Source organism: Staurois parvus, unplaced genomic scaffold, assembly GCF_062004578.1.
Source record: "Staurois parvus isolate SC_StPar_1 unplaced genomic scaffold, SC_StPar_1.0 ptg000544l, whole genome shotgun sequence".
NCBI lineage: Eukaryota > Metazoa > Chordata > Amphibia > Anura > Ranidae > Staurois > Staurois parvus.
The window spans coordinates 7,445,899-7,471,067 of record NW_028318340.1 but is presented as its reverse complement, the minus strand read 5'-3'; the positions used below and the strand labels follow the sequence as shown (position 1 = coordinate 7,471,067).

Here is a 25,169-nt window from a genome sequence, read left to right as displayed (position 1 = left end):
GACGTCCTCCCAGAACGCGCTCTCCTGTGCCCCCCCGGTGATCTCCGTTTTTTCGCTGATCACGTGATGTGGTAAAAGGCCAATCACAGCGGCCTTTTACCACGTGATCAGCCGTGTCCAATGACGCTGATCACAGGGAAATGCAATTGCCGGTTCTCGGCTGCACTTTCCTCAAGCTGTCGAGAACCGGCAGTTGTCAGAGCAGGCATCGGCACCGATCATCAGGGCACTGATGATCAGTGCCCTGATGATCGGTGCCCGGCAGTGCCACCCACCTGTGCCCAGCAGTGCCTCCAGTCAGTGCCGACTATCAGTACCCATCATCCGTGCCGCCTATCAGTGCAGCCTCACCAACGCACATCAGTGAAGGAGAAAAATTACCTGTTTGCCAAATTTTATAATAGAAACAAAGAAACTTTTTTTTTTTTTGCTCTTTTTTTTGTTTATAGCGCAAAAATTAAAACACCCAGCGGCGAGTAAATACCACCAAAAGAAAGCTCTATTTGTGAGAACAAAATGATAACCATTTCATATGGGTATAATGTTGCATGACCACGTAATTATTCAAAGAGCAACAGCGCTGAAAGCTGAAAATTGGCCTAGTAAGGAAGGGGGTATAAGTGCCCGGTAGGCAAGTGGTTAAAAAAAAAATATATATATATCAATTTTGTCTTTGCACGTGGTTGGGTATTCACCACATTCAGTAAGCTGAGTAAACTGATTTTTCAGTGGTATATTATACAGGGGTGTGGAGGTTTTTTTAAAAACTACTTGTCCAGGGACTAAACTGATATCCCAATCTACTTGTCCTGATAAAAAAAAAATGCATTTTAACCAAAACTGTATTTAAATTGGAGGTGCTTTATGGGATGTCTGGGGCTTTTAAAAATGAAAGAGGCTTTATGGCGACTTAAACGTTTAATATTTTTAACATTGCACTGTTTATCTCCTCCTCCCCTCCCTGCCTGTCTCCAGCACCGCACTCGGGGGCTAGCAGGGAGGGGAGTGACCTTGCAGTGTAATGAGCACCAATTGGCTACTTGGCAGGAAAGGGGAGTGTCGGGCTTATCCTTTATCCCTTTTGCTGCCAGAGCCATTTTTGCATTTTTTGCACATGTTTGAAAAATAATTTAAGGCCTGAAGATTACATAAAACTCTAAAACATGACATATTTTTTGAAATCAGAGACCCTAGAAAATAAAATAGCGGTAGTTACAATTTTTTATGTCACAATTTTATCACAAAGGTCAAGGAAACACAAAATTTTAAATTAATTTTAGGGCACAAAAAGAAATAAACTATCCAATGTTTTTGTAAAATATAAAAGACAAGGTTGCATTGAGTAAATAGATATCCAACATGTCAAACTTTAAATTTGCATGCGCTCGTGAAACAGCAACAAACTTTAGTACCCTATATTTTCTATAGGTGACGCTTTTAAAGCCTCTTATAGGTCTTCAGTTTAGTGTTATGGAGGAAGTCTGGTGCTAGAATTATTGCTCTCATTCTGGTGTGCGCAGCAATATGTAACGTGTATTGCAATTGTCATTTTCATACATGGGCCCGGAGATGGGCAAGCGGAGCCGGGGACATATAGCTGGCAGGGGGGCAGCAGATGCCACTGCGGGCTGTGTGGGTGTGGAAGCAATTGGGCGGCAGCGCTGCCACCCAAATGCTTCCATCTGACAGATGAGCCCTGCTGCTTGCCCACAGCAGGGTTGAAGGCAAAGCACCCCTACCTGTCCAGAAATACATGTCCCAGGCATCAGGCGATATGAATTGCACATCCCTGTATATTTAGCAGACTGAGTCTAAGTTCACATATGTTCGGGGCCTGTTTGCAGTGCAATTTGTAAAAGAGTCTGGTCTATGGACCAGTGGGTGTCAGCGGACATGTGGCCGTTGACACCCGCCGGCATCCGATGTGATTCTGTATGCCAAAAACAGATGAATGGGGATCTGTTCCCCATTCATCTGGTGGATCGGATGGCAGTCTGATGGAAACGGACATGCGGTCCGTTTCCATCCAACTGCCCCACAGAACACAGTGGGCAGTGTCTGTGTCCCCACTCTACAGCAGCGGAGCAGACACAGACCTGTCATACGCCTGCTCAACGGGGATCAGTAGAGAGATCCACCACTGAGCAGGCGGATCCGCTGATGCAAAATTCAGTATCTCAGAAAATTTTGAATCTTGTGAAAAAGTTCAATATTGTAGACTCATGGTGTTGTATTCTAATCCGCTAATTAACTCAAAACACCTGTAAAGGTTTTCTGAGCCTTTAAATGATCTCTGGTTCAGTAGGTTACACAATCAAGGGGAAGACTGCTGGCTTGACAGTTGTCCAGAAGACAGTCATTGTCACCCTCCACAAGGAGGGTAAGTCGCAGAAGGTCATTGCTAAAGAAGCTGGCTGTTCACAGTGCTGTACCCAAGCATATTAATAGAAAGTTGATTGGAAGGAAAAAGTATGATAGAAAAAGGTGCACAAGCAACAGGGATAACCAAAACCTTGAGAGGTTTGTGTAGCAAAGGCCATACAAGAATTTTGGGTGGATTCACAAGGAGTGGACTACAGCTGGTGTCAGTGCTTCAAGAGGCACCACACACAGATGTATCCAGGACATGGGCTACAACTGTTGCATTCCTTGTCTCACCAAGGAGAAAAAGGACTGGACTATTGCTTAGTGGTCCAAAGTCCTCTTTTCGGATGAAAGTAAATTTTGCATTTCATTTGGAAATCAAGGTCCCATAGTCTGGAGGAAGAGTGGAGAGGCACAGAATCCAAGTTGCATGAGGTCCAGTGTGACGTTTCCACAGTCAGTGATGATTCGGGGAGCTATGTCATCTGCTGGTGTTGGTCCACTGTGTTTTATCAAGTCCAAAGTCAGCACAGCCCTCTACCAGGAAATTCTAGTGCACTTCATGCTTTCCTCTGCTGACCAGCTTTATGGAGATGCTGATTTAATTTTCCAGCAGGACTTGGCACCTACCCACACTGCCAAAAGTACCAATACCTGGTTTAACCACTTGGTAACCGCGCTATATCTGAATGGCGGCTACAGTGCGGTTACCCAGGTCTGGGAGGGCATCATATGATGTCCTCTCAGAACGCTCCCTCCTGAGCGCCCCCCCCAGGCGCACACCCGGCGATCTCCGGACACAGCTGATCACGGGATGAGGTAAAAGGCCAATTACAGCGGCCTTTTACCACATGATCAGCTGTGTCCAATGACACAACAGATCACGAAGTAAATACAGTTGCCGGTTATCGGTAGTACTTTCCTCACGCTGTCACAGAGGAGATTGGCGCTGATGATCAGTGCTGCCTATCAGTTCCCAGCCGTGCCTCCAGTCAGTGCTGCCTATCCGTGCCACCTCATCAATGCTGCCTATCAATGCAGCCTCATCAATGCACATCAATAAAGGAGAAAAATTACCTGTTTACAAAATTTTATAATAGAAAAAAAGAAAAACTTTGGGTTTCTTTTCAAAATTGTTTTGTTTATAACGCAAAAAAAAAAAACCTCTCAGTGGTGATTAAATACCACCAAAAGAAAGCTCTATTTGTATGAAAAAAAAAAGATAAAACTTTCACATGGGTACAATGTTGCATGACTGCACAATTGTCATTCAAAGTGTGACAGTGCTGAAAGCAAGTGGTTAATGATATAGTATCACTGTGCTTGATTGGACCACAAACTCGCCTGACCTAAACTCCATAGAGAATCTGTGTGGTATTATCAAGAGGAAGATGAGACACCATACCAAAAATGCAGACAAGCTGCTATCTAAGCAACCTCGGCTTCCATAACACCTCGGCAGTGCCACAGGCTGATCGCCACCATGCCACAACACATTGATGCAGTAATTCATGCAAAAGGAGGCCCGACCGAGTATTGAGTGCATACTATACTGTACATGGACATGCTTTTCAGTAAGCCAACATTTTCTATATTACATTGTTTTTATTAACTTGGTCTTATGTAATATTCTAATTTTCTGAGAAACTGAATTTTAAGTTTTCACAAGCTGTAAGCCATAATCATCAAAATTAAAGGAAAGAAATGCTTGAAATATATCACTCTGTGTGTAATGACTATATATAATATGTGAGTTTCACTTTTTGAATTGAATTACTGAAATAAATTAACTTTTTCATGATATTCTAATTAATTGAGATGCACCTGTATGTAAACCTAACATTTCATACAAGCTGTAGCTTGTACTTGTATGAAAAAGTTTCTTGTTCTCTTTGTATTGCTTCCTTTTTGTGAAATGTCTGGTGTTCCTGCCAGTCACGTTTGCTTTCCTATTAAAAACGGACCACACTAGGCATTAGAGCACAGTGTAGTCAGTTTTCTCCCTGTGCAGAGCTTGGCCTGCTCTCCTGCATTGATCAGACTTTTGCTGACATGCCCCTCTTGCACAGCCATTCACTGGGAAGACTAGTGTTCTGTTGTTTTCTCCTCCCCTAGCTCTCTAAACTCCTTATGCAGCTGAGAACATAGGGTGTGTGATCACTTATGAAAAAAAAAGGAAATAAAAAGGTATTTATAGTGCATGTGTGTTTATTTGTCTTAACCATTTACCCCCCTTCCTGCCCAGGCCATTTTTTCGTTATGGCGCTGTGTTTCTTTAACTGACAATTGCGTGGTCATGCACCCAAATGAAATGTATGTCCTTCCCCCCCCCCCCCCCCCATGAATAGAGCTTTCTTTCGGTGGTATTTGATCACCTGTGCATTTTATTTTTTGCGCTACAAAAAAATAAACGACAATTTTGAGAGAAAAACATTTTTGACTTTTTGCTATTAAACATTTTCAGTAAAAACATTTTTAAAAATCAAATTTGGTCATAAATTTAGGCTGAAATGTATTCTACGTGTCTTGTCTTTGCTAAATAAATTATCCTAATACTTGTAAATTAATTGGTTTACGTGAAAGTTTTGTAGAGTTTACAAATGGCGGTATATTTACTGGGATTTTTTAATTTAATTTTTACTAGTAATGGCGGCGATCAGTGACTTTTATAGAGAGATTGCAGGACTGCGGCGAGCATTCTTAAACTGAGGGCGGAACTGATTTGGTGTCACTGATATCCCCAGTGACATCAATACAGTGATCAGTGCTAATAAAAAGCACTGACACTGTACTAATTGCACTGGGCTGGAAGGGGTTAATATGTAGGGCAATCAAAGGGTTAACTGTATGCTGTGTATGCTTCACTGTAAGCACACTGCTATGCATTGCAGTGTGCAGGAGCTGACAGGGGAAGAGAACTTTGTTTACTTACAGTTCTCTCCCTCCGTTGGTAATGCTCCTCAATCACCGGGTGCCAGCGAGTAATCACCGGCCAGGACCAGGTGACTGACAGCTGAGGCTGCGAATGCAAAATCACATGTATATACACGTGATTTTGCGCACCTGTGCTGCCCTGTAGCAGTATTACTGCTATAGGGTGGACAGGAAGTGGTTAATTTTGCGAGGGTTCACATATACTGTAGGGCAGCAGCATAGGCTTTTAACCACTCGCCTACAGGTCACTTATACCCCTTTCCTGCCCAGGCCAATTTTCAGCTTATCACACTGTCACACTTTGACAATTGCGCGGTCATGCAATACTGTACCCATATGAAATTTGTATAATTTTTTTTGAGACAGCGCTTTCTTTTGGTGCTACACAGCTGATCACATGGTAAAAGGCCGCTGTGATTGGCCTTTTACCACATCACGTGATCAGCTGTGTCCGTAGGACACAGCGATCATGGAGATCGCCGAAGGCACGTTCTGGGAGGGCGTCATATTACGCCCTCCCAGAACTGGCCGGCCGCCGTGAAGCTGTCATTCGGCTATCTGTGGTTGGCAAGTGGTTAAACCCTTTCCAAGCTCATAGGCATCCGCTGTCTTCTTTCTGAGGACCTCTATTGGTCTTTGCATGAGAATATCACACACATCAATAGTAAAGAGGAGAGAACACCAGATCCTATATGTCTGAAGTCTAAAAATTGCTGGTTGAGCCATGAGTTTGCTACCCCCTTACTGTCCATATAAAAATTGTATGCAGCAACTTGGGGTCTTACACATGCTATGGCAAAAATGATATACCTGTTTGCATTTGGCAGGCAGTACTGCTGCATGATGTGACCAGTTCAGTTCTACTTGTGTGGTATTTGCATAAGAAAATCTGCACTTGGCTATCAAAACAGAGGGATTTAGAAGGCATCGGTATATTGCCTCTTGAATGCTTGGTAGCTGCTTGTCTATAGCGCTCTGTAAAGTGTTTCACTGTGTATCACTTTTCATAGGGACAGTAAAGACTGCCAAAAGTGTGAATGAGCCCTAATTGCTTTTACAGAGAGAGAGACTTTCTAAAATTAAATTTGTTGCATAGTAATTTTAGATACAAATAAGGCCTTACTGAAGTTAATTGAGATAAAGTGGATAAGAGGGGGTCATAATTATGACATTCTTAGTCACATTCTGCCTATGTGCTTCCAAAATGTCCTTGGATTTTAATACTTTGTGTACAGCAAGGGGCAGTGTCCAATATATAGTACATTTGTATTGTAATCCCTTTTTTTTTTTCTTCTTCTTTTGAACATAATCTATTCTGCCTGTTTATTATTCTGCAGCAGTGTTTAGTATTTGAATGACTTTATCTTGCTCGTTTGTACACCTCAAAACCATCACCACCATCATTATTCAGACATCCAGGGCAGGCCTGTCAAGACTAATGGTATACAATGAAGCCAAGTAACTAGTTTCAGCTTCTAGAAGCATTTCCTTATTAGCCTGATGATTGATTTTGCTGAAAAGCCATATAGTCGTGAACATGGGTGGAATATGGACTAGTATGTGGGAAATTGGACTGAACATCTGGCTTGCTAGTGGCAGTTATACATAACATAGTAGTTATTTTCTTACAAGGGCAGTTTACTTGTTAGCATGTTTAACTAATTGACTACCGAGGCAATTTAACATTTTTTTTTTTTTGCATACGTTAACAATCTGTATTTGTTGCTAGAAATTCAGTCGTTCCTGCTGGGATTGTTGTGCATGTATCCAAAATGGAAGATTACATACTTTGATTAGTTAAAATAGAATTCTAGATTAATACAGTTGTTTAAAAATCCCCCTCCTCCTACCTATGCTGTCTAACCTACCTATTTTTTTTTAGGTTGGTCATTTGATCTGTAACCCTGACTCCCCTGTGTCAGTGAGCAGTGACTGCAGGGGAGAGGAGAACTGAAAGTGTTTAGGTGATGTCTCCACTCCTAGAATTCTCAGCCTTTGTCAAGCTCTTTGTTCTCTCCCCTGCAGCAGCTGCTGACTGACACGGAATCATGTGACCATACTGGAGCAGACTAAGGGCTCATGTACACTGCAGCTGCTAAACTGAAGTTTAGGAGCAGTTGTGCATTTTTTTTTTTTTCCCAGAAGCCCCTGAACTCTCCTTTGTTTTCCTATGTGTCCATGTACACATAGTCGTTTACAGTAGTTTACAGGCAGTTGAGGCTACAGGCATTTTTTTGAAAGCACAAAAATTGCTTAGAGTTTACCTGTGTTTCAAACGTCAAATGCTTGTAACCGCGTATAAAGGCTTTTATGCGCGTTTGCTTTTAGACACGTTTTTGGGCTGGTCTATATCCAGATACTTTCCAGTGCCTTTTTTTTTCCATCAAAAATGCATACGCAGCGTTTTCAATGTATTCAAATGGACCTAGTATACCAGTGCAGTCAGTTCCAGGTTTCTCATGCAGGAACAATTGGTAGAACGTTCTGCATTATTTCTTCACAGAACTGTACTGGAACACATCAAAACACAGCAAAAAAAAGCACAAGGAGAATGCATCCGGAGGCATTACAGCACTATGTAGCTCCTCTCACAGTGCCAAGCATGTTTCACAAGCCACTTTTGCAACACCCATCAAAAAGTAGTGCTCTCTGTTTTTGCTCTCTATTTCTCACCAAATTGTCTGAAATAGTGAATTCAGGCATTTGAGAGGGTCTCCTGAGGTTATCTTTTAATGTGCAAACGCGGTAGCTAAACGCAGTTAAGCTGATGTTTTTAAACTACGTTTTATAGCAGTCAGTTTCCAGCAGTCAGAAAAGTTTTTCAAACGCCCTGTGTACATGAGCCCTAAAAATAGGTAAGAATACACATTTTTTTCACAGATATTATATTGTAAAGCGCTGAGCAAACTGTTGGCGCTATATAAATCCTGTATAAAAATAATAATTAGGCAGGATCGGAAGCAGAATGGGGGGATATTTGTAACATAGTGTTAGGTAGAAATTCCACTTTACTAACTTGTGCTCTAGAACAATTTTTTTCAATTTTTATCCCCTTACTGACTTAGGGTAATATAAATGTTAATATCCAAACACAATTTTACGACTTTGACATGTGTTTGTAAAACTGTACATATCATCACAACTGCTTTATCCAGGTGGATTATACCCTTTGTATGTTTTATAGCTTCCTTTCCTGCAAGAAGAGAAAGAGATCCAATATATTTTTGTTATTATTTAGAGAAGGAGGTAAACACAGGGATGGGCTCACAGTGACTGACCACTCTGATAGCCACTCAGGTGCTATCACACCCATCATGTGACCGGGAACTTGGAATCCCAGGTCCCGATTGTTAGAACGGTCTCTGTGCTGCACAGCAGTCAGATACGCTTATATGCAGCCCCATGGATAAAGACCCTCTTCCGTGAGGCCACATACACGGGGTAAAATAAGTATTGAACATGTCACCATTTTTCTAGGTAAATATAATTCTAAAGGTGCTTTTGATATGAAATTTTCGTCACCTGTCAGTAACAATCTATACATACAAAAATCCAAAACAAATAAGTTCTGAAATTAATTTGTGTACTAAAATGAACACAGGGAAAAAGTATTGAACACATGACGAATGTGAGATGCAAAAAGGCATGGAAAGCCAAGACACTAGCTGAAATCTATCAGTAATTCGAAAGCAATCCTGCCCCTTGTCTGTGCAAATTAATATCAGCTGGTTCAGTCTCTACTGATGGCCTATAAAAAGGTGTCTCATTAAACATCTCATGATGGGTAAAAGCAAAGAGCTCTCAAGACCTCCACAACCTTATTGTTGCAAAACCTACTGATGGCATTGGTTACAGAAGGATTTCTAAACGTATGAATGTTCCAGTGAACACTGTTGGGGCCATAATCTGGAAGTGGAAAGAACATCATTTCACTGTAAAACCGGCCACAGCCAGGTGCTCCTTGCAAGATTTCTGACTGAAGAGTTGTCCAAGAGCCAAGGACCACTTGTGGGGAACCTCAGAAAGACCTAGAATTATCAGGCACAAATGTTTCAAAGAAAACAATAAGTAATGTACTCAACCGCCATGGGTTGTATGCACACTCACCACGCAAGAATCCATTGCTGAAGAAAAAGCATGTGGAAGCTCGTTTAAAGTTTGCTGCACAACATTTAGGCAAGCCTGTGAAATACTGGGAGACTATAGTCTGGGCAGATTAGTCCAAAATTGAACTCTTTGGATGCCACAATACACACTATGTTTGGAGGTGAATGGCACTGCACACCACCCCAAAAACACCATACCACCAGTGAAGTTTGGAGTTGGGAACATCATAGTATGGGGCTGTTTTTCAGCATACAGTACTGGCAAACAGGTCATTGAAGATAGGATGAATAGAAAAATGTAACAAGACATTCTTGATGGAAATCTGCTGCCATCCACCAGGATGATGAAGATGAAACGAGGGTGGACATTTCAGCTAAATAATGATCCCAAACACAAAGCCAAGGAAACTTAATAGGCTTCAAATGAAGAAAATAAAGCTGCTAGCATGGCCCAGCCAATCACCTGACTTGAATCCAATAGAAATTCTATGGAAAGAATTAAAGATCAGCGTTCATAGGAGGCCCGTGGAACCTTCAAGATTCTAAGACTGTTTGTGTGAAAGAATGGGCCAAAATCACACCTGAGCTATGCATGCAACTAATTTTTCCATGCAGAAGGCATCTTGAAGCTGTCATTACCAACAAAGGAACTTGAACTAAGTATTACATTTCAGTTAGCATGTTCGATACTTTTTTCCGTGTCATTCCATTTTATTACACATACCTTAATAACGCAATAGCACCTTTAGAAATATATCTACTGAGAAAAATGGTGATGTGTTCAGTACTTATTTTACCCTCCTGTATATGCGCATAGATCGTACTCACGGTTGGATTATATTATAATCAAGCATAGACAATTGATTTCATTGGTTAAATCTAACATAGAAGTCACGTCTATCTCAGATCATGCTCCTGTCACAGCGAGATTAAAGGTAGGACGAGAAGTGAATAAAAGGGCAATGTGGAGACTAAATGAGATGCTTATACAAGACCCTGAAGTAGAGAGGAGGTTGAGGGAGGAAATATAGCAATTTTTTCTGTTGAATGAAACTGAGGAAGTCTCGGTAGCCACCATTTGGGAAGCACATAAGGTGTATGTGAGGGGAATCTTGATAGCTGCAGGAACAAAAAAAAAGATCGGGAGAGAAAAATAAAGGAGTTGACGGAGGAGTTTTGTAGGTTAGAACAGGTACACAAAAAGATAGAATACAGATATCCACTCGAAGATCATACTTGAGAAGAGTTAAAAGACCCACTGGAACAGGAATCAATTGAGATCTTTTTTAATAGCGTCTCAAAGGAAAGATATCAGTGGGGGAATAAGCCAGGAAAATATTTGATGAAAAGACTTAAGAAGAAATCGAAAAATTATATTGAAAAAATTAAAGATGAAAAAGGAAAACTGATATATCTCCACCACTCATATTGCTGGTATGTTCCAAAACATTTTATAGTAAGGTGTATGTTGTAAAACCTAGAAACCCGAGAGCTCCAGAGGAAGAAAAAAGGGGGAAACTGCAGGAATTTTTAAAGGCAGCAGACCTGCCAAAACTATCAAAAGAAAAATTAATAGCGTTAGAACAAGCGATCTCCCAGGAGGAAATTTAATACGACCCTGAAGATTACAGCAGGAGGGAAAAGTCCAGGACCCGATGGGTTTACGGTTGGGGATTTTAAGAGGTTTGGAGACTTATTGGTCCCTAAATTTTGTAAATACATGAACTCCTTTAGGAGAGGGATTGGGAATAAGAGCAAAATCGCTGAAAGTGTTTATAACGCTCATCCTAAAAGAAGGAAAAGATAGTTTACAATGTGCTAGCTATAGACCTATATCATTACTAAACACAGATACAAAACTGTTTTCAAAGGTTCTAGCCACAAGGTTAAAAGTGCTGATGCCGGAATGGATACATTTTGGATCAGGTGGGTTTTGTCCCGGAAAGGGAAGGGAGGGACAATGGCCTGAGAACATTGCTTCTTTTACAGAAGGCAAAGAGAGAAAAGTTACCAACAGTTCTATTGTCAATCGATGCTGAGAAAGCTTTTTACAGGGTAGATTGTGGGTTTATGCTAAATACTCTAGAGGCCTTGGGAATAGGGACCAAGATGATGAGTTGGATAAAGGAGCTCTATAATGGCCCATCCACAGAGGTGAAGGTAAACGGGTCCCTCTCAGTCTTAAGATGTACAATGGTACAAGGGCGGGATGCCCCTTATCCCAGTTGCTATTTGTAATATCCCTGGAACCTTTGCTGGTAATGGTAAGGAAGAGTGTAGATATAAGAGGGATTAAGATAGGTGAGACAGGGCATAAAGTAGCAGCATATGCTGATATGTTGTTTTACATTGTAAATCCTGGGTTAACTTTGCCTAACCTAATGGAACTACTAAAAGAGTATGGAGAGCTTTCAAATTTGAAAATAAAGCCCTCAAAGTCCGAGATCTTGAACATCTATGTTTCAAAGAATGTGTTACAGACTTTACAAAAAGACTTCCCATTTTCATGGAGGCAGAAGGAATTAGGTTACCTAGGTATAAAGTTGACTCCTATAAATAATATATATCGGGTAAACTATATTCCATTAATAAATGAAATACAGGATGAGCTGAGAAGACTCTCAAGGGGAAGGGTCTCTTGGGTTGGTCGTATAAAATTTGGTTAATTTGGCGATAGTCCCAAAAATTTTATATAAATTTTACATGCTCCCAGTCCATATTCCAGGATCCTTCTTTGGGATAATAAAAAAAATTAATACTTAAATATATATGGGCTAATAAGAAACCGAGAATTAGGTATGAAGTTCTGTGTAATAAAGAGAGAGAAGGATTAAACATTGCTCAATATTAAGAATTACTACACTGCAGTGATATTGTCACGAATTGTAGATTGGACATATAATTCACAGGGAAAGAGTTGGGTTAAAATAGAAAGTGCATTAACCACTTGCCCTCCTGAGGATTACCCCCCTTAATGACCAGGCCTCTTTTTGCTACTTGGCGCTGCACTAATTCAACTGATAATTGCGCGGTCATGCAATGCTGCACCCAAATTAAATTTATGTCCTTTTTTTCACACAAATAGAGCTTTCTTTCGGTGGTATTTGATCAACTGTGCGCTTTTTATTTTTCACGCTATAAACAAAAAAAGACCAAAAATTTTGAAGAAAAACTATTTTTTACTTTCAGCTATAAAAAATATATAGTAAACTCAAAGTTAGTTATAAATTTAGACCAAAATGTATTCTGCTACATGTTTTTAGTAAAAAAAAATCCCAATAAGTGTATATTGATTGCTTTGTGTGAAAGTTATAGCGTCTACAAACTATGGTATAGATACTGCAATTTACACCATTTTTTTGCTATACAGCGCTGTGCTAGTTTAACGGACAATTGCGCGGTCATGCAATATGGTACATAAATTTATTTAATGTACTTATATAGCGCCGTCAATTTACGCAATACTTTACACATATTGAACATTCACATCAGTCCCTAACCCTCAAGGAGCGTACAATCTAAGGTCCCTAACTTACATTCATACATACACATACTAGGGACAATTTAGACAGGAGTCCAATTAACCTACCAGCATGTCTTTGGAGTGTGGGAGGAAACCGGGGCACCTGGAGGAAACCCACGCAAGCACAGGGAGAACATGCAGGAGGCGACATGGTCGGGAATCAAACCCTTGACCCATTTACTGCAAGGCAGACGTGCTAACCACTAAGCCACTTTTTTTCACACAAATAGAGCTTTTTTTCGGTGGTATTTGATCGCCTGTGCAGTTTTTTTATTTTTGCGCTATAAAAAAAAGGCTGACAATTTTGAGAAAAAAAAACAATATTTTGGACTTTTTGCTATAAAACATGTCCAGTAAAAAGAATGTAAAAATCTAATTTTGTCATAAATTTCAGCCAAAATGCATTCTGCGACATGTCTTTGCTAAAAAAAAAAAAAAACCCCAATACGTGTAAATTAATTGGTTTACGTGAAAGTTATAGCGTTTACAAATGGCGGGAAAGATACTGGGATTCTTAATTTTTTTTTTATACTAATAATGGCGATCAGCGACTTATAGCAGCGATCAGTGACTTATGGCAGGACTGCGGCAGACATTCTGACACTGGGGGGGGAACTGACTTGGGGTCACTGACATCCCCAGTGACACCAATACAGTGATCAGTGCAAAAACGGGGGACACGCTGATCGGGAGAGAGAAACTCTTCTCTCTGGCTCAGCATGTCAGGAGCTGACAGGGAACTGACAGAAAGCAGAGCTACTGCAGCCCTGCTCTCTGTCAGTGATTGCCGCTAATTGGCGGGACACAGCCGGTAACGACTGGCTGTGACCCGGCGACTGACATCCGCGGCCGTGATCGGCGGGACAGGTAGGGCGGGGGCGCATCTCGTGCGCCCCCTACCTGTTTTGCAAACACACGTTTAAAAACGTGGTTTTGCCCAGCCGTGCCGCCCTGCCATTGTATTTCTACAGTGGCTGGGCGGTATGTGGTTAAGTAATACACGATTAGACAGGATTACTTTGATACAACGAAAGTATCGCACTATGGATGAGACTAGAATAGAGAGAATGCAAAACCAAATGGATTGGAAGTATAATTCACTTTTGATTAATTCACTGTTGATTCCCCGGTGGATACAGAGTTTTTCCCGCTGGGGAAGTACAATGTTTTGGGGAAATGGCTTAAAGATGTAGATGCACGTTTGGGGGATATAGGAGTTGAAGGGAAGTTAAACACTTTTTTTTAAGACTTCAAGATTAAAAAAAGTTATTTGTGTTATTAGATGAATTGAGATACTATCAATTAAGACACTTTGTTACGAAGTTGCCTCAACCACTGAGGATGGTGGAGGACATGCTCCCTTTTGAAACGATGTTGGGCTCCAACACCGCGCCAAAACATGTTACTTCTGGGATATAGAAGAGTCTTGTCCAATTGGGGGGTTTGGTCCTCCGCTGTTCTTACAGAAATGGGAAAGGGAACTGGGAACAAAAATTAATGGATCACAGAAAAATAAAATGTTTAAATTAATACACGGGGTGGTTAACAAGAATACGGTTGAAATTAATTATAAATGTTTAACGAGGTGGTATTTGTCACTGAGTGTTGTACATAAACGAACAGAAGTCTCACCATTATGTTGGAGGGGATGTGGATCTAAGGGAACAATGATAAATATATGGTGGGAATGTCCAAAAATACAGGGGTTTGGCAAGACCTAATCTAGTTCATACACGAGATTTCGGGGATAACTATACAGATGGATCTGTGGGTGTGTTTGTTTTATAGGACAGAAGAACCAGTGAAAAACTGTTTATTATACCATCTAATTAGTGCAGCCAAGGGGCTTATTCCTAAGTTCTGGCAAGTACAGGAGCTTCCAACAATGAGGGACTGGTTAGACAGGGTGGAATATATAAATAAGATGGAGGAGTTATACCATGATGAAGGTTGTATGGGTAAATTTAGAAAGGAATGGGGAAGATGGTCCGATTTTCAAGGCATCTGGAAAATTTATGGAAGCAGTGGGAGGCCCAAGGACCGGATTTGAGGTAGGCGAATAAAAAGAATGCTTTGTAAAGAGGTAGCAGAAATAGGAGAAGGGAAAAGAAAGGTTGGAAGGAAGGATAGAATAGTGAAAAAAAATGGAGAAAGAAGGATTGAGGAGAAAGCTCTTTGTTATAGAATGGAAAGTTGGAAAGAGAAGGGAAGAGTTATGTGGACCGGGGTAAATTGTAAGGGAGTTCAGCCGAGATGGGGGTGGAGGGTTGGATTGCAAAATTTATGGGAAGGTTTATATTTTTGGATGTAAATAATACTTTGCTGTGTTTTTGTAATTGAAAAGAAAAAAGTTTTAAAAAAAGATTTAAATAATAAAAAACTATATCTACTGAGAAAAATGGTGATGTGTTCAATACTTATCTTACCCTCCTGTATATGCGAACAGTCGACGAGAAGAGGTTACGCACGTAAATGTCATAATTTAATAAATCTCCATAGGTGATGCTTTTAAAAGCCTTTAAAGGTTACCAGTTTAGAGTTACACAGGAGATCTGAAGCTAAAATTATTGCTCTTACTCTGATGTTTGGGGCGATGCCTCACATTTGTGGTGTGATCGCTGTTTACTTATGCATGTGGGACTGATGTGCGTGTTTGCGTTTGTGTGGGGGGGAACAGGGGCACGTTACAAAAAAATGTTTTGTTATTTAATTAAAAAAATTTTTTTTACACGACCTCTAACTTTTTTTTTTGGATCATTTTTATCGCTAACCCAAGGGATGAACAACATCCCTTGGGATAGCAGGGGCCGTGACAGGTCCTCTTTTTAGAGAGATCTGCGGTCTATTAGACCCCAGATGTCTTCTCTGGCCTCGGTTTGATCAGACGTGAACAACAAAGTGTACAGAAAGTGACGATCACCATTCCCATCCGGTGACATACCAGTACGTCATAGTAAAAAAACCTTTTGCCTTTTAGAGCTACTTAAAAAAAAAAAATCCAGAACATTACATATTTTTAATGCAGAGGCCCTGTAGAATGAAAAACAAATGAGATGGTTGCAATTTTATATGTTGCACAATATTTGCACAACTGTTTATCAAATCTAAAGTAAGATTATTTCTAGTGTGGGCAAAAAAAGTACTTTTAATTCAAATTTATTTAAACAAAATTAAAGCTGAGGTGTTGTTGACCAAATATAGTCCTCAAAACTGTGTGCACCAGTGAAATGGCAAAAAAATATAGTACTTGAAAAGATCAGTAGGTGATACTGCAAATGCCTTTTACAGCTCATCAGTTCAGAGTTAGGCTGTACAATTTTCCTTTTAGATTTTCCGAAACCATATAATTTGAGGTCAAACCTAAACACCAGACCAAGAAAATTGTATAATGCATGGCCAGCCTTAATCGTAAATGAAGAATTATTGCTCTCACTCTGGCATGTATGAAGATATATGTGGCTCAATTGTTTACAAGTATGTATGTGTGGAGCTTTTGTTTTTTGTTTTCCTTTTTCTTTCATTTCTATTACAAGGGGCTAAGGAGGCTAATCCAAATACAAAATGTATTGTTAGATTAAAAATTTTATGATTTGATTAAAAGTTCTAGTTTTGGAGAAGGTTCAGGTCTGCTTGGGCATTTCTAATATAGTCCTGATGGGAGAGAGGTTACATTTTCTTTGTCTGCTTAGATAATCATATCATGTATTATTAGGCCTCATGCACATAGACACTTGGTGGCCTCTGTGTGCTGAGGCATATAAACCTTGGTGTTTTCTGGTGCCAGGGGTGCAGCATACAACAGTCTGTACACGGCTGTGCTTGGGTAAACATTTACTTGCGCATGCATTAATTGCACTTCTCTCCAGGTGTGAAAGTGGAACCTCCTGTGAGAAGCACCATACACGCATGTGTGGGCAAACTCCATTGCAGAAGCCATTGGCTTTTACCTGAGCACACCCACATACAGCCATTCTCTTGGCAACTGTACATGGCACAAAAGCGCACATCATCTACTAAGCATCCATATGCATGAGGCCTTATATATATGTTTTGCATGCAATTTATTTAATTTTGCCCAATCATTGTTTGTTTGTTTTTCTTTCTTCTAGAGATAAACGCACGTTGCCATCATGGCTCATTCGAAGGCGAAGGGCAACGATGGAAAAATCACATATCCACCGGGAGTCAAAGAAATCTCTGACAAAATTTCCAAAGAGGAGATGGTTAGGCGGTTGAAGGTGAGCTAATCGTCTCTGTTGCTTGCAAAGATTACAAAATATTTGTATATAGCTATCAATCTATCTTTCTGCATGTTTTATTTCTGTGACTATGTGTGTGCAATGTCAGCTGTTTATGACTGCATTTACATTTTTGTTTTCCCTTGTTAGATGGTTGTGAAAACCTTTATGGATATGGATCAGGACTCTGAAGAAGAAAAGGAGCATTATCTAAACCTGGCTTTGCACCTTGCTTCTGATTTTTTCCTAAAACACCCGGATAAAGATGTCCGTTTGCTAGTAGCTTGTTGTCTTGCAGATATTTTCAGGATTTATGCTCCAGAAGCTCCTTACACCTCTCCAGATAAGCTGAAGGTAACTTTCAAATACCATTCTGTGGTGAAATAAGTTCAAAATGATGTGCAAAGATGTGTTTGACTTTGAGATAATAAAAATGATCAAAACTTCCTAAGCCTAAAAAAGCTGGTTCATTGATATGTGCCCAGGTTCTCTCAAATCTGTTTATTTCACAGATTTGGCTGTATTCACCTTGCTAAATGAAAGAGCCAAACATTTTATGGCAGATCATTTTTTTTAATCCTTACACACATTAAAATGCACATTTTGGGCCTGAAGATTACTTGAAACTCCCAAAAGATTATTTGGGGAATTGATGATCACACTAGTGTATGGGTAGAAGTGAGCAGTGTGTGTATGTGTGTATATGTATATATGTATATATATATATATGTGTGTGTGTGTGTGTGTATATGTATATATGTATATATATATATGTGTGTGTGTGTGTGTGTGTGTGTATGTATGTATGTGTGTATGTATGTATGTATGTATGTATGTATATATATATATATATATATATATATATATATATATATATATATATATATATATATCTATCTATCTTAAAAACTCCCAGAGATGGATTCACTGGCAGTGTATGTTCAGTGAATATCACATTTACTGTCTTAGCAATACGTCCTGTATTTATAAATGTTACATATACACACAGGGTGTTTGCCCAGCTCTCCTAAACAGCTATCCTCCTGGCATCAGCGTTTGGTAGAAAAAACGATTGATGCGTGTAGACCCACCAAGCTCTTCGGCATTAAATAATTTCTTTGGCCAGAATATTAATTCTGGCCGTTGAAATGAGTTAACGCTCAAGTGCTTGACCCGCCAAGCGTTTTTCTGCCAAAACGGTGCTGCTCCTGAACCTGCTGGCAGTGAGTTTTTTTTCTGCCTCTAACAGCAGATGACATATTCAATGACAGAAGGAAATCAGTAACAAGGACATGTAATGAAGTTTTTGCCTGGAGTTCGGCTGTAGTTTTGGCAAAAGTTAGGCTTTAACTTTAGACTCCATGTATAGCTTGGGCCTAGTAGGCGCCACAGGATTTGATGGCTAACTCATGTATTAACAGACAGATGGCAGGCAAGCAGTTGCCTGCTTTCTTCACATTCTCTAAGGATCCTTTTAAGGCCAGTCAGCTTCACTTTAGAGAAAACTGGGCATCTCTATGCATGGACCGTTTGGTTTTTATAGCGCTTATAAATTAAAATGTGAAAATTTGTTTTCTTTCAACAGGATATATTTATGTTCATAACAAGGCAACTTAAGGGACTTGAAGATACAAAAAGCCCACAGTTTAATAGATATTTTTATTTACTTGAGGTGAGTAAAACATCTCTAAGACATTACTGAACTATTCATTTATGAGCAAAAGCTTTTCATCTCTTACATGTGCTTGCATTTTTTTTGTTCTTGCACAGAATATTGCCTGGGTGAAATCTTACAATATATGTTTTGAGTTGGAGGATAGCAATGAAATTTTCACACAGCTGTATAGGACTCTGTTTTCAGTTATCAAGTAAGTAAATGAAACAATGGGTTTTTTAGAGATATATGTATATATAATGGCAGTATGTAGGAAATATGTTTTATATGTAAATATCAACTAATAACCACTTAAGGACCGCCCACCTGCAGTGTTCTGCGGACTGGCAGTCTGTACGGGCACAGTGACTTACCTGTATGTTGTTGGTCTCTTTGAAGTGCAGGGTGCAGCTGCACACCCCTGCTGTGATTGTACTCAGCGGGTGCTGGCCATTGATTCATTGTTGGGACCTGCTGATCGGCTGTGTCCAATCACAGCCAAGGGACCTGTGTTGACAGTCAACACAGGGCTCTGTACAGAGGGAATGATCTCTCTGTTTCTTCTCCCTACAAAGCCTGGAGAAGAAACAGATTTTTAGCAAAAAGCAGCACACATTACACAATTAACATGTGTTAGGCACCCTTAACCCCTTGATTACCTGAGATGGTAACCACTTCCCAGCTAGTGTCATTAGTACTGTGACAGTGTATAGTATTCACTGTATTACTGTCACTGGTGTTGCCAGTTTCAGTAAGTTCCCACCCATTGTCAGTTAGTGTCAGATTGCACACTGCACTATCACAGTCCCACTATAAGTCACTGATCGTTGCCATTAGTAATGTAAAAAACTGTAAATAACAGTTCTAGTATATATACACCATAGTTTGTAGATGCTATAACTTTCATGCAAACCAATCATTATACACTATATTGCCAAAAGCATTGGGACACCCCTCCAAATGATTGGATTCAGGTGTTCTTATCGCCTCCATGGCCACAGGTGTATAAAATCAAGCCCCTAGGCATGCAGACTGCTCTACAAACATTTGTAAAAGAATGGATTGCTCTCAGGAGCTCAGTGAATTCAACCGTGGTACTGTGATAGGTTGCCACCTGTGCAATAAAACCATCCATGAAATTTCTTTGCTACTAAATATTCCAGTCAACTGTTAGTGGTATTATAACAAAGTGGAAGCAACTGGAAACAAAAGCAACTCAGCCACGAAGTGGTAGACCATTTACAATGACAGAGCGGAGTCGGCACATGCCGAAGCGCAGTGTGCAGAAGTTGCCAACTGTCTGCACAGGCAACAGCTAAAGACCTCCAAACTTCGTGTGGCCTTTAGATTAGCACAAAAGTGTGTAGAGAGCTTCATGGAATGGGTTTCCATGGCCGAGAAGCTGCATCCAAGCCTTACGTCACCAAGGGCAATGCAAAGCATCGGATACAGTGGTGTAAAGCACGCCGCCAATAGACCCTAGAGCAGTGGAAACTTGTTCTCTAAAGTGACGAATTACGCTTCTTTGTCTGGCAGTCTGATAGCCGTGTCTGTGTTTGGTGGTTTCCAGGAGAATGGTACTTGCTTGACTGCATTTTGTAAAGTTTGGTGGAGGGGGGGTTATGGTATGGGGTTGTTTTTCAGCGGTTGGCTTGGCCCCCTAGTTCCAGTGAAGAGAACTCTAAAGACATCAGCATACGAAGACATTTTGGACAATTTCATGCTCCCAACATTGTAGGAACAGTTTGGGGATGGGCCCTTCCTGCTTCAACATGACTGTGCACCAGAGTCCTGACCTCAACCTGACAGAACACCTTTGGGATGAATTAGACCGAAAATTGTGAGCCAGGTCTTCTCGTCCAACATCAGTGCCTGACCTCACAAATGCACTTCTGGAAGAATGGTCAAACATTCCCATAGACACACTCCCAAACCTTGTGGACAGCCTTCCCAGAAGAGTTGAAGCTGTTATAGCTGCAAAGGGTGCGCCAACTCAATATTGAACCCTACAGACTAAGACTGGGATGTCATTAAAGTTCATGTGCTTGGAACGGCAGCCATTCCAATACTTTTGGCAATATAGTGTACATTTATTGGGATTCTTTTTTTTTTTTTTTTTTTTTCTAACAAAGACATGTAGCAGAATACTTTTTGGCCTAAATTTATGAAGAAATTTGATTTTTAAAAATCTTTTATTGAATATGTTTTGTAGCAGAAAGTAAAAAATATTATGGTGGGGTTTTTTAAAAAATTTGTTTTCTTCTTTGTTTATAACAAAAAATGCCACCAAAAGAAAGCTCTATTTGTCTGAAAAAAATTGTATAAATTTAATTTTGGGTACAGTGTTGCAGGACCGTGCAATTGCCATTTAAAGCAGCACAGTGCTAAATGGCAATAAATGGCCCGTTCATGGATGGGGTTAAACATTTATGGAGCTGAAGTGGATATAAGATATGCACTTTTTTTGTTTTTGAAGCCTTTATGATTGTCTATATAACTTAGTGTTACTAAACCCAGGACCCTGCATTCTCTCTATCTGGTCTCCCACAGTACACAGAACATGGAAATGCAATTATTTTAGTAAATATAAACTGCTAAATACCTTTTCTCATCAGCAGTTAGAGCAGACTTTTATCACTGTCCAGCAGAGCACATGTTAAAGCTTGTAGGAGTTTTCTTTCTGCTCTAGGAGGATGCAGAACCCCTGATCTGTGTCAGGACAGTGCTGATTGGCCCTGTGCTGATCACATGCACTCTCCCAAAAAAAAAAAAAAACCTTCTCTAGCAATACACACCAAACTGAGCATGGTGTAGAGTGTCTCCACACAACATATCTTATGAGATACCGGGGGGGGGGGGGTACCTGAAGAAGGGAAAGATCAGAGAAGTCAGGATCAAACAGGTTCCACAGTGAGTATAACAAGCAAGCTTTACTGCATATACAGACTGATTGTATTGTTGTGAGTTTAGTAACACTTTAAGTGTTCTGGTTCACTGATTATCTTGGTTATACAGTATTTGCTTTATTGGGTGGAGTAATCAGTGTTTATATTTTAATTTCATTTAGCAATGGTCATAATCAAAAAGTTCACATGCATATGGTGGACCTGATGAGCTCGATCATTTCTGAAGGAGATACAGTCTCTCAGGAATTGTTAGATACTGTCCTCGTAAACTTGGTTCCTGCACACAAGGTACATGTTTTATTCTGCTGTTTTGTTTTTAATTTTTTTTTCTCTTTCCTTTTTGTAATGCGTCACCCCCCCACCAAAAAAAAAAAATAATTTAGTTTCCTTTGTTATAAATGTCACAAGTAGTCCATTTGTAATGATTAAAGTATGGGGTATCTTTACTTCAGTCTGATGTAATGTACTTAATTATTAGGGCCGGTAAAATTGGGCCATAATTTGTTTGTTTGGTTTTCTTTTTAATGATTCCAGTAAATATAGCATGTATGGAATCCAGATATAGAAAATGTTTCTTTTAAGGATATACCAGCATTTGATCTCAGAAGCAACCAAATTAATGTTTTGTTCTTTTCATGGTTTCAGCAGCCTGTAGTTTTATGGTTAGTGATTGAAGTTTTGTACATACTGCTTTGTGTACGGTCAGTGTTCATCTCGGACAAATACAATTCCGTAGCTTTATAAAACCTTAGTCCCTTTGAACCTCTCAAGGTGATGGGTTTAAATCTAGCAACAACTGGCTTCTGTTAACATTTGCGCAAGAATATTAAATAAAAATTATAGCGGTTTGAGCCTCTGTTCACATATTTGGGAATTCGGATGCATTTTGAACCACACCAATTCACATAACGTGAATCAAAAGGCTCTTCAGTGGAGGCTGTTCACATATTTATGCGGGCCAGTCGCAGTGTGATTTGAAAAACAGTCTTGTGAGATTTTGTTCAGTTCAGGTGTGATTTCCAATGTCATACACTTCAACAATTCGCACTGGAATCGCATCTGAATCGATAAATTAAATTGCACCAGACTGGGCTTTAAAATCGTACCGCAAACCGACCTGCACATATGTGATCCCAGTCTCAATTTGGAATCCGGTGTTGTGGTTTGATGCTGCAGAGGTAAATATTTATTTTGTTTAAGGAAGGTGCTCCTCAAAATAAACATTAACATTAATAAACACATTAACTACTTCAGGAAAGAAAGGATGAGTTTTGGAATAGCCTTCATAGTCCTCCAGAATTAAAATGACTGTTAGCTGGCTCCAGGAATTGTTTGGAGGCTGTGACTTCTGGCAAAGAAGGTGTTATGCAGTGTTTGCCTGGCAGAGGACCTAAACTTTAGACTCCACAAATAGTAATAGTATATTCATTTGTTTATAAATATATAATGCTTACAGTCATTTTTTGCAGATGTTCAAGTGTCACTAAAGGCAAATTTTTTTTTCTTTTTCTTTTTTTTAAAGTTTCGGATAGAGTGGAGAGGGATTAGAACACCTGTCAGGTTTTATTGCAGTCTGTGTCCCCATCGAACGTAAAAGAAAATTCCAAATTTTGGGTTGATGTCAGAACAGAAATAGAAGGGAATAAATTTAATGTGTTCCTATACTCAACCTGGTAACAGGGGAAGTCTTCCAATGGGGACACCCTGGAATTCCCTCAGTTTGGAGGGATTTCCTCTTCCTGTTTGGCTACAGGACAGGAAGTGAAGGGAAATCTCTGCAATGGGACACAAAAAAAAAAAACTGACTGGGTTATAACCCTCCGTTTCTCTCTCCGAAATGGGTAATAAAATTGCCGATAGCGACTTTTTAATATATTTACTGATAAAATCAACATTCATTTCCAAGCCTTCATAGAATTTTCTTTCTGTTCATGGGAATCCGAGACTTGTCACTAATTTTTCATTACCAGAGCTAATTCTTGACTTTGTTTCTTACCAGTTATGAATATACTGATTACTACTTCATTGTTGAAAGGTACTCTAAATTTGCTGTATACCTTTTAGTAACAAATATGGGAAATTAAGTAACAAATATAGAATGGTGTTTAATTGTACTTTCACCTATATTCATAACAAAGTATTAAAATAAACCCTAAATCTTTTCCACAATCATAAAAACACTAAGCAGAGCGCAGCTGTAGTTAAATCATTCTCTGGTATAATTGTCCAGTGCAAATTGTATTAACAAGCTTTCTTCTATCTATTTTTAACATCTTGTTTCACATCAGCAAGTTTTTTTTCTTTAGCATCTTAAAGGTGTTTTCTGAATATTACTAGTGTAGGTGCCTATTACTCCTGTGTAAGTAGAAAAATGTTAGTCTTTCCAGTAATTCAGGTGCACACAGAATAAACGATGTTCATAAGAGGATATTTAAATGGAATCTATAAATATTGTTTTCCTTTTAGCACTATTATAACAGATACTGTTTAGAAGCATGCACCTATATGATGCTGAGATGGGGAAGACTGCTATTTCTGGCCAGGCTGTTTTTTTTTGGTTTTTTTTTTTTTGTTTGTTTTTTTAGCCATTAGCTCCCTTTTCACTTGTGCAGACCATTAGTTTCATCAGTTCTGTCCCTTTTTTTCGAAGAAGTTAACATCAGTTTTTAAATTTGATTTTACATCTGTTTTTTGTCAGTGACGTTTTTTTAACAGACCAAATATAGGGCTTTGATCCATTTCATAAAACAGATGTTGACTGATTTGGACCTAAACGGATCATCCGTTTACATCCTTTTTTCCATATAGATGCATCGATTTACATTTTTCATCTGTTAACGGATGGAGGAAAAATGGACAGATGGTCTGCACGTGTGGAAGGAGCATTAGTCTACACCTCTGAGAGACCCATCTGTAACAATGCACATAATAAGTTATCCTATGTATCATTGTAACGTCTAGAAATAATTATTTTCTGTCGCTATTGCATTTGTAATCTTGACATGATCTACTTGCTACGTTTTGGTGTTTGTGGAACTTTGTAGGACTGCCCAGTGACAGTCACAATAAAGGCATATATTAACCATGTGCAAACATCCACATAATGCTGGGGAAACCTCCTTAACCGCCAAGTGTGGCTGCTTCACAGAAACGTATGAATAGTGCCTTTTCGAGCTTGTGGGCTATAGTTATATTTAGGAAAAGCACTAATATATGAGATACTGTTTAGTGGAAGCGTAGATTATGGCTCACACTGCTTATCTTTCACATTGATACCTGGTTGAAAATAATGTCTCAGTGGCACTAGATAATTTTTTATCAAGTGAATATTCTGCTATAGTGTAATAATAAAGTATAACTAAAGGCAAAACTTTTTTTTTTTTGGATAGAGTAAGGGAGGGTTATAACCCATCAGGTGTGGGTTTTGTTTTTTTTTTTTCGTTT

The 25,169-nt window shown here is 39.5% G+C and overlaps 1 protein-coding gene across 1 annotated transcript in view; it reads left to right on the top strand.

Annotated features, from left to right (window-relative positions):
• The window catches only part of PDS5B (PDS5 cohesin associated factor B), a 153,645-nt gene that overhangs the window by 17,191 nt on the left and 111,285 nt on the right, over window positions 1-25,169 (top strand). The window contains exons 2-6 of the mRNA XM_089690872.1: window positions 17,037-17,165; window positions 17,316-17,519; window positions 18,751-18,837; window positions 18,936-19,033; window positions 21,887-22,013. Of these exons, the coding sequence (XP_089546998.1) occupies window positions 17,058-17,165; window positions 17,316-17,519; window positions 18,751-18,837; window positions 18,936-19,033; window positions 21,887-22,013 (624 nt within the window). The 5' untranslated portion in view covers window positions 17,037-17,057. The remainder of the gene's footprint in view (window positions 1-17,036; window positions 17,166-17,315; window positions 17,520-18,750; window positions 18,838-18,935; window positions 19,034-21,886; window positions 22,014-25,169) is intronic.